At 37.9% G+C, this 10832-nt stretch overlaps 1 protein-coding gene across 1 annotated transcript in view; it reads left to right on the top strand.

The window, feature by feature from the left end:
- Nucleotides 1-6190: 6190 nt before the first annotated feature.
- The window catches only part of PPM1E (protein phosphatase, Mg2+/Mn2+ dependent 1E), a gene marked incomplete at its 5' end in the record, with an annotated part of 103912 nt that continues 99270 nt past the window's right edge, over nucleotides 6191-10832 (top strand). The window contains one exon of the mRNA XM_023204632.1: nucleotides 6191-6213. Coding sequence (XP_023060400.1) covers nucleotides 6191-6213 — 23 coding nt within the window. The remainder of the gene's footprint in view (nucleotides 6214-10832) is intronic.

The following is a 10832-nucleotide window of genomic DNA, read 5'->3' as shown; positions in this document are numbered from 1 at the left end:
ATGTAACTGGTTAGGTCAGGGGTCGATCTTTAACCAGGCCCAGGGCGTCACCCGGGCTGTCTGCCTGTGGATTTCATTTCTGCCTTTTAGTCTTTTCAGTGCGGTACCTTTTTCTATGTTCCTTAAGGGGTTTCAGGACCACTAGCAGTCTCCTCTAGATTTCTTCATTTGATATCAAAGATGACAAAAGGAAGGAGGAACAGAAGTAGAAGGAAATTGATAAATAAATCTTAGAGAAGCCAAATTGGGGGGATTTTATTTTTTCTTTTTTGAGATGGAGTCTCGTTCTGTCACCCAGGCTGGAGTGCAGTGGCGTGATCTCGGCTCCCTGCAACCTCCATCTCCTGGGCTCAAGCACTTCTCCTGCCTCAGCTTCCTGAGTAGCTGGGATTACAGGCATGTGCCAGCACACCCGGCTAATGTTTGTATTTTTAGTAGAGACGGGGTTTCACCATGTTGGTCAGGCTGCTGTTGAACTACTGACCTCGTGATCCGCCTGCCTTGGCCTCCCAAAGTGCTGGGATTACAGGCAAGAGCTACCATGCCCTGGCTGGATTTTAAGCTTTTCAAAAGGCAAAAATCATGTTACCCAAAATTATTACTACCAGATGTTGAAGAATAGCTATATTATTAATTGCTATTAGATTCTGTACAAATTTCTAACCTCTACCATTAGATTTTCTTATGGGAAGGATTAGAGTGTTACATGGGCTTGTACAAGGAATAATCAAGCCTCTTTTTATATAATCCAAAACTACAGATCTTACTCCCTCTAAGGCCTTCAATCTTAGAGGGTATTGCTTAAGATTTGGGAAAGATTTTGATGGATCTATCTGGATTTTGATTGGAGGAGTTAAGATAATTTTCCTGGTATCAGTGGAGAATTTTGACTACAACTAATCAGGCACTACTTTTAACAGCGCTTCTAGTTCTTTATTATTTAACAATTTAGTATCCTCTATGGCAATACAAATTGCAATTAAAAGGATCAGATTTGGAAAAATGTTTGTGTCTCACAATTTTGTTTTACCTTCTGATTCTAAATACACTTCCCCCTTTTGAGAAGAGATACGGATATTATATAATTTAAAATATTTATCCTTATCAAATGCATGGGGGCAGAGGGAACTAAGAGGAAAACATGTGTTCCCTCTAGGGAACGTAACTGAAAACTATAGGTTGAGATTTATATGCTGTTATAGGAGTATTTGTTATACTCACATCTGTATTGGTTTTTGACTCCAAGGAATGAGACTTTGTAAGAAGGTGGGATTTATTATTGATAATGTAGCTCTGGTGTCATTAAGAGCTTGTGTTTGGGGCCAGGCACAGTGGCTCATGCCTGTAATCGCAGCACTTTGGGAGGCCGAGGTGGGTCGATTGCTTGAGTTCAAGAGTTTAAGACCAGCCTGGGCAACAAGGCAAAACCCTGTCTCTACAAAAAATATAAAAATCAGCCAGCCATGGTGGTGCACACCTGCATTCCCAGCAACTCAAGAGGCTCAGGCTTGAGTTAGGGAGGTGGAAGTTGCAGTGAGCCAAGATTGCACTACTGCGATTCAGCCTGGGTGACAGAATGAGACCTTGTCTCAATACAAAACAAAAACAAAAACAATGTAGGCCCTCGCTAACAATAGTTTTCAAAAAACGTTTTTTTGTTTTTTTTTTTAATAATTTTTTTTTTTTTTTTTTTTTTTTTTTTTGAGACGGAGTCTTGCTCTGTTGCCCAGGCTAGAGTGCAGTGGCCGGATCTCAGCTCACCGCAACTTCTGCCTCCTGGGTTCACACCATTCTCCTGCCTCAGCCTCCCGAGTGGCTGGGACCACAGGCGCCCACCACCTCGCCCGGCTAATTTTTTTTTTTTGTATTTTTAGTAGAGACGGGGTTTCACCGTGTTAGCCAGGAGGGTCTCGATCTCCTGACCTCGTGATCCGCCCGTCTCGGCCTCCCAAAGTGCTGGGATTACAGGCTTGAGCCACCGCGCCCGGCCTTTTTTAATTTTTAAAGAACTTGGTTTGTTTTCCACTTAAAATTATTTCAGTTACTCCTAAGGTATTAGTGAGGAGAAGAGGGAAGTTCCCTCTTTTGATTTCCTCAGGGCACTCCTATTCTTCCTTTTCTTTGGCCTGTTTTCATTCTTTCCATTTTAATTTTCTACAATCCTTTGTGAAATGTCCAGGCTTTTTTTTTGCAGTCATTGCAGTGCAGGAGATTGGGTAGTTTTGGAGTTTAAAAAGGCTTTTTAGGGGTTATAATTGGTTGGACAGTTGTTTTAATTGTAAACTCATGACCTTACTTGCTTTCCTTCCCTGTTTAACTTCCCTTTCCTTTTCTTCCTTGGTTAGGGTATGGGACATATATTCAGCAAAATAAACTAGATAATGAATTTGAAGGATAACTAACTGGTGCATTGTTTCTTTTTTATAATTGCTAATTCTTAATTTAATCCATTTATACAGTTTGAGTTACAAGGCCAGGCACTATGGCTCACATCTGTAATCCCAGCACTTTGGGAGGCTAAGGCGGGCAGATCACCTGAGGTCAGGAGTTCAAGACAAGCCTGGCCAACACAGCGAAACCTTGTCTCTACTAAAAATACAAAAAAAATTAGCCAGGCATGGTGGCATGCCGGCTGTAGTCCCAGCTACTCAGGAGGCTGAGGCATGAGAATCACTTGAACCCGAGAGGCAGAGGTTGTGGTGAGCCAAGATTGTGCCATTGCACACCAACCTGGGTGACAGAGTGAGACTCCATCTCAAAAACAAAAGTTTAAGTTACAGAAAGTATCATTTTGGTGGTTAGTATAACTTTATTCTGATAGACCTGAATATTTTTTAATGTTTTTTCCCCAAATCTTTCATAGTATGACATCAAAGGTTTGATATAGTTTGGATATTTGTCCTGTTCGAATTTCATGTTGAAATTTGATCCCCAAAGTTGGAGGGACTTAGTGGGAGATGTTTGGCTCATGGGGGCAGATCACTCATGAATGGCTTGGTGCCATCCTCACAGTAATGAATGAGTTCTCATTCTGAAGAGCTGATTGTTAAAAAGAGCCTGGCACTTCCCCTCAATTTCTTCCTCTCTTGCCATGTGATCTCTGCACACCAGCTCCCCTTCTCCTTCTGCCATGGGTGGAAGCAGCTGGAGGCTTTCACCAGAGGCAAATGCTGGCACCATGCTTCTTGTACAGTCTTCAGAACTGTCAACCAAATAAACCTCGTTTCTTATAAATTACCCTACCTTAGGTATTCCTTTATAGCAACACAAAGACAGACTAAGACAAGGCTCATGAAAATTTTGTTGATGTTGTATTTTGCCCCAATCAACCACTTTTTGAAAAACCAAGGGGATAGCATCTAGTAAAGCTTTGGCAGTGTTGCAGGCCCATTCACAATCTGCTTCAAAATCTGTGGAAGTTCTCTAAAGGATTTCTCTAATGTGCCTTTGCTATCCTATTTGGCTTTATCAAAGATGAACGAATTGATATAAGTCAGAGAATCTGGGATTGAAAGTTTAAATGTTTAATTCAAATTCTCTAGCAAATCCAGGTGTGGGGGCACACACTTGTAGTTCCATCTATTTGGGAGACTGAAGTGAGTGAATCATTTGGACCTGGAAAGTTGAGGCTTCAGTGAGCCATGATCATCATTACTTCACTCCACCCTGGGCAACAAAGGGAGATCCTGTCTCAAAAAAAAAAAAAAAAAAAAGAGGAAGAAGAATATTTATATTTGTTAGTTGTCAGTTGAACCGAGCTTCAGAATCTGGTTAGTTTTAAAATTACAAATTTTGCTTAAGTCACAAAGATTCATTTCCTCTTTTCAAAGATAAACTGTTTTCTCCCTGACCAAAGTTTCAAATGAGATAAAAAGTTACAGAAATTCTAATGAGGCCAGGCGTGGTGGCTCATGCCTATAATCCCAGCACTTTGGGAGGCTGAGGCAGGCAGATCACCTGAGGTCAGGAGTTTGAGACCAGCCTGGCCAACACAATGAAACCCCGTCTCTACTAAAAATACAAAATTAGCTGGGCATGGTGGCACGCACCTGTAGTCCCAGCTACTCCATAGGCCGAGGCAGGAGAATTGCTTGAACCCAGGAGGCGGAGGTTGCAGTGAGCCAAGATTGCACCACTGCACTCCAGCCTGGGCCACAAAGTGAGAATCTGTCTCAAAAAATAAGTAAAAGAAAAATAAATAAATTTAATGTTTGAAACTCTACCAAGCTGGGAGGTTCAGACCCTGAGAGATGCCTTACCAGAGATTTCCTTTGACTCCAGCGAGATTGGGTGAATGAAAGTCATTTGTGTTGGTACCAGCATTCTGGTTGTCAGCAAAGTGACAGATATCACTGGAGGTCTGCTTTGAGTCCCTTCGTGGTGACCAAAATGTCAACCTTAAATAATGAGATTCAGAAAATACGATACAGTATAGAGTTTATTTAAACACAAAGTATGGTCTGATCACTGTCCATTTGTTTTTGTGGGCTGGTTGCTGAAGAGTCAGAGTTCTGTCTTCATGTATAGTCTGGTCATTGTCCATTTGTATATCCTCCAGTCCCTTGCTACTAAAAAAATGACAGCCACCTGGGAAACACAGACTGCAAACACAAGGGAGCAAGTGTTCCAAAGTGGGGAAGTTGAGGTTGCATTTATATAGGCAGTTAACAGGGTTGTAACATTTTTCTATGCAAGGTCAATCCATATATTATATGTTATAGTTTGTTACATTTCAAGGAAGTATTGGTTACAGTTTGTTACATTTTAGGGAAGACTGCTTTAACATTCAGTGAGCAGGGGTGATAATCTGAAGAGATCTTGAGCTGCAACGCTTTTCCTAGTCATTTACAGGAAAAAGCAGAACTTGCAGCTGCATGCTACTGACTCAGGTCATGTAACCACATTCCTCTCAAGGCTCAAAATAATCTAAAATTCTGCCAACTTTAAATTTGAATTATTCAGTTTCACACCATCATAGGCCTAAGCTAACATTTTATTCAAAACAACTTCAATGTAGTATAGATACATTTTCATAACTCTTTTTAAGTTGATATGATTTATCTCTTTAATATTAACAAAATTTAGGAATTACCTCCTGATGTTTGCTGCATATATATACACAAAGATTGATGGCAAATATTTTATTGCACTATTTAGTTCTATATTATACTATCAACATTACTGTTTTTCTAAAATAAAGCAGAATCTTTTCTTTGTTTTAAAATGATCTCAGTTCCCAAGGAAGAAACTATACCAATTTGAGTCTGAAGTATCAAACATTGAAGAATACAAAATTTATTTTCTAAGCAGTGGAAAACCATGTATCTAATGAAGCAAGTTGGTTCAGATGGGGTAGCTGGCAAACAGAACAAGAGCTATGTAGAGGTAGCAAGACTGAAACTTGATCTTGGTTGGAGTGGAACAAAATACTCAAAATGCTCATAGTATTATTACTATTTTTTTTTTTTTTTTTTTGAGTCAAGGTCTCACTTTGTCACCCAGGCTGAAGTGCAGTGGCACAATCATAGCTCACTGTAGCCTTGATCTACCAGGCTTAAGTGATCCTCCTGCCTCAGCACCCCCAAGTAACTGGGACTACAGGTCCGCATCACCATGCCCAGCTAATTTTTTTTTTTTTTTTTTGGTAGAGATGGAATTTTGCCATGGTGCCCAGGCTGGTCTTGAACTCTGAAGGCTGGTCTTGAACTCTGAGCTTAAGGGATCTGCCCACCTTAGCCCCTCAAAGTGCTAAGATTATAGGAGTGAACCACCGTGCCCAGCCTAGCGTTAATTTTCTTTTTGCATGATTTTTACACTACTATGAAAATAAGCAAAGGCCACCCAAATGGGAATCAACAGAATTCATTTATTCAAATCTTGCAATAACAAGGAAGTCAGCCAACATCACTTTCATTGGGCAGACTCAAAAAGGAGTAGGCAAGTTTTATAGTGAAAAAAAGATGTTAAAGTATGCTCTAATTGGAGGTTGTTGGCATGGGGAAGTTGAAGGCCAGCTATCTAAAAGCAGAGCATCTAAGGGAATTAATTCAGGAAACATAGTTGGCTTTCTCTGGTTGGCCTTGAGTTGAAAGCATATAGGAGTTGGGGCACAAAAATAGAGAAGCTGGCAGTCATTGATCCAGTCCTCCCTGTCCTGGGGTGATTGCTGCCAAGATTGTGATTTGGATTTCCAGGCTGGTTGCTGAAGAGATTGTAAGTCAGAGTTCTGTCTTCATGTGTGGTCTGGTCATTGTCCATTTATATGTCCTCTAATATCTCACTACTGAAGAACAAATAAAAATGATTTGTGTTTTATAATTTAATGGAAGAATATATTCATGTAGCTTTGAGAGATTTAAAATTCTAATAGTTACAGAAATCTTCCCAGATGGAAATAATATTTCATGTCTGAGAATGTAAGATGAATTATGTTAATACTGTAAGATATCCTTGCAAAGTTCTTGTTACACAGGTAGAAGTGGATTCTGGACCTCAAAGATATATCAGCTATAATAAATAATTCGTACTTATGGGGTCTTTTGAGAAATTATAACCTGATTTGGACTACCTCAGAAAGATTGGGCATTTTCTCCATGACTTATTGGATAATTGGGACTTTTAAAGATGTAAGAAAGAGAGTTACTAGTATATCACCATTGGAAACTCCTCACATTGCAATTTTCTATAGAGAAAATTGGTTGGCAGTGATGAAGATTATATTTAAGTTTCTACAGTTTTTTAAATTAAATTTTTATTTTGAGAAATTTTCAAATACAAGTATTTTTTATAAAAATTATACAGCATCAATAGATAAAGCTGAAGTATCCTTTATCCTCTCCCCTCGTGCCGCATTTTCTATCCCCTTTCTTCCTGTAAGAGGCAACCTCTCATGAATTTGGTATGTGTCCTTTTAACTCATAAAATCATTATTTCTAAAAACAATGTAATTGCCCTTACTTGACTAATTATAAACACAAATGTGGAAGGTTTGAAAGACTTACTTTCTAGATTCTTTTAGATTAGTGAATTATGATAATAAGCCTGAAAAACATAACATTATTCACCAAGTAATTCAACCAAGTAACATATATTCTATGTCAAATAGCATATTGTCTTTGTATTGGTATTAATATATCTAATTAGTGGCAGGCATCTAGGTCTCTCAAGGAAGAAAGAAGGAGAATTTTGGGAAAAGAACCAATGAAAGAAAGCACAGACTGACACTTTGTGAAATGTGTAAAAAGTGAGTCAGAGGGTTTCCTCTTGATCTTGACTGAAAGTATAGCTAGGTCTCAAGTTTGCTTTGATCTTTTTTTGCCTGGCCCCTACAGAAGCAATGCTTTTTCTTTGTTTCAAAATGAATGGGCAAATATATATACTATACTTGTCAATCTCAGTGTTTTAAGTATTGCCAATTTGACACCAGTGTGGCAAAATAAAGTTCAGTTTGTTAAAAGTTTAATTTATTCTCCAAATATAAGTTGCTTCTGTTTTATAAATACCTACATAAAAAGCTTAAGTCCCAGCAATTATTTAATAGAATCCTATGCATCTTGTTTTAAATACTCCTATGATTCATGGACAATCACAGTTGACTGAACAAAAACCTATATTTAGTAACTATTTGAAAGGTACCGTAATGAAGTCTGTTTTAGTTCTAATCATTACTAACACCGTGGATAATGCAGGAAAGGGGGAAAATACGGCTCATCAAAGAAGAGACTCATGAGATGGATATAGCTAGTTTAATCATAGTAAAAAAAATTCCAAAGATGTTGACACATCTGTACTATCATTAATGAGAGATATAGTACAAAGACTTCGTCTGAAAAGGATGACTTCATGGAGTATCAATGACTTTACATCTCTTCAAAGGATAAAAAGAGTTTATGTTTTTCTGGTGCCTGAATGTTTTATCTTGTTAGGTTGACTGCATAATGAGTACTATGGTTTGTGATTTAAATGTATTATGAAAGTAATTTTTTCTTTGCTTCTAAAATTTTGTTTTTGGCTTAAGGAAGAACGCAAAATGCTATTCATTCACTGGTAGTATATCTGTGATTTGTAGCATGTTCTATAAAATTTCATCTCCAAGGATAAAAATTTTCTTATATTTGTACATAAGTAAAACTTCTATGATCTTGATTAATTTTTAAAGGAGTTATACTTTTGTTATCCTTAACTTTTAAATTGGATTTTAGAGTATTTTGTTTGTGTTAATAGGCAGAAGACTATAGCCTTAATTTTATCAGTAGATTAGGAAGCATTTTCCTGTATTTAATCTCTATATTGCTTTCAGTTTTTGGCTTTCTTGAAGATAACCAAAATGTCAATTACTAGGGAATTCTGCAACCCGAGAGTGATATTTTGAAATCTGCTATAATGACATAAAGATGTATTTTTTTTATAGGAAATGGAAATACTGGCAAACTAAAAATACTTGTTTATGGCTACTTGTTATTTCTGATCCTCTTCCTGAAATGTAAGGAATTAAAACTTAAACATTTTATTTATGGAGTGGTAAATTAGAAACTAATAGTAAATCAGAAGACTGAAGATAATTAAAACATTATAATATTGGGAAAGTAGCTAAAGAAGACCTTGGAAAATTATTATTAGATGTCTTCAGGAAGTGGTTGTAAAAATATACCTGTCAGATGACAAATGTGCATGTTGAATTAAATAGTTACTTATTATTTCTAAAATCTATGGCATTTGAATTTAAGATGATGTTTCAAATAGACATAAAATGTTTTGTTTTAAGATTTTACACTGTAATAAAACTATTTGCATAGCCAACACATGTAGCGTTGGTACCTCATTAGGTAAAGTGGAGTTTTTTCCTCATTGTTAATGAAAAGGATAAGTTTCCCTAAAAAAGAGCAAAAAGGAAAATAAGATATTGCTTTTAAAATTATCTTATTTAATTCCTATTTTTCAGAGGATAGCTGGCTCACATATTATGTTTCTAAATTTATCAGTTCCCAGCCAAAGAAGCAAGTACATCTTTACAGTGATTTATAGATTGCTAGGAGTTTTCTGGTCCATATTTACAAAAAAAACCTCAATTTCTAAACAAATTGTATTCTAAAAGCTTGTTTTAAAATGTATTTTAGAATTTTTGATATATTTTTTCCATAGAAAGAGTTATAAATGGTAGGTTCCTAGGCAAGTCCACAAAAGTATTTTTAACCCATAAAGTAGTGAGGAATAAAGATTTGTTTTAAAGATTTTTATATTGAATTTAATGCTGGCAATTTAAGGAAAGTAGGTAGTTTAGATCACAGGATTGGGAAACTTGTATGGAAATTCTAAAGAAGACTTCTGGATACATTAAAATTGGCTTCAGAAACTACTTCTAATTTTTTGTCAAAACTCCCCACTATCTTTTGCAAATGCACTACTATTCTTGGGATTAATAGCTCACAAATGGAACAATGGGAGAAATTTTCTTTGAGTGGTTAGGTACAGCTGAAAGAGGGATTATGGTAAGAGGATCCATAAATAATAAGAATTTGATAATGTGAGTTATATCTCAGTGAAGCTGTTATTTAAGAAGTAAAAAAACATTATAAGCTATGGTTCTGTTTAAAAAGAAAAAAGTAAAAAATAAAAATAAGAAAATAATAAAAGTGTGAAAGGAGAAATAGCTTCTTGTGACTAAACTTCCAAATAACAAAAGAGTGGCTTTACATTACTTACTTGTTTGTATTTGTTATGATAAATGTCAAGTAAGCCATTAGTTTACTAAATTCAGTAAAAAACCTTAAGCTAACAGCTAGGGAAAGAAACAAATGGCAAATATAGAGCAGATGATCTTTTTTTTGTTTTTTCTTTTTGTGAGACGAAGTTTTGCTCTTGTTGCCCAAGCTGGAGTGCAGTGGTGCGATCTCGGTTCACTGCAACCTCTGCCTCCCGGGTTCAAGCGATTCTCCTGCCTCAGCCTCCCGAGTAGCTGGGATTACAGGCGCTTGCCATCACACCTGGCTAATTTTTTGTATTTTTAGTAGAAATGGGGTTTCACCATGTTAGCCAGGCTGGTCTTGAACTCCTGACCTCAGGTGATCCGCCCACCTCGGCCTCCCAAAGTGCTGGAATTACAAGTGTGAGCCACCACACCTAACCAGAATAGATGATCATTTAAAAGCTAAGAATATTTTATGAATTGGAAGATTAGTTTAGAGTATTATAAAATATAGCCTAGAAAATTATGAAGAAAACTAACTTTTGCTGGCCAAGTGCAGTGGCTCACGCCTGTAATCCCAGCACTTTGGGAGGCTGAGGTGGGCACATCACCTGAGGTGGGGAGTTCGAGACCAGCCTGACCAACATGGAGAAACCCAATCTCTACTAAAAATACAAGATTAGCCGGGTGTGGTGGCTCATTCCTGTAGTCCCAGCTACTCGGAAGACTGAGGCAGGAGAATTGCTTGAACCCGGGAGGTGGACACTCTAGCCTGGGCAACAGGAGCGAAACTGCATCTCTAAAAAAAAACAAAAGAAAAAGAAAACTAACTTTTGCTCTTCTTCTTTTTTTTTAATTTTTTTTTTGAGACGGAGTCTCGCTCTGTCGCCCGGGCTGGAGTGCAGTGGCCGGATCTCAGCTCACCGCAAGCTCCGCCTCCCGGGTTTACGCCATTCTCCTGCCGCAGCCTCCGGAGTAGCTGGGACTACAGGCGCCCGCCACCTCGCCCGGCTAGGTTTTTGTATTTTTTAGTAGAGACGGGGTTTCACCGTGTTAGCCATGATGGTCTCGATCTCCTGACCTCGTGATCCGCCCGTCTCGGCCTCCCAAAGTGCTGGGATTACAGGCTTGAGCCACCAAGCCTGGC

Source organism: Piliocolobus tephrosceles, chromosome 16 (assembly GCF_002776525.5).
Source record: "Piliocolobus tephrosceles isolate RC106 chromosome 16, ASM277652v3, whole genome shotgun sequence".
NCBI lineage: Eukaryota > Metazoa > Chordata > Mammalia > Primates > Cercopithecidae > Piliocolobus > Piliocolobus tephrosceles.
This window is presented reverse-complemented; position numbering and strand designations above follow the sequence as displayed.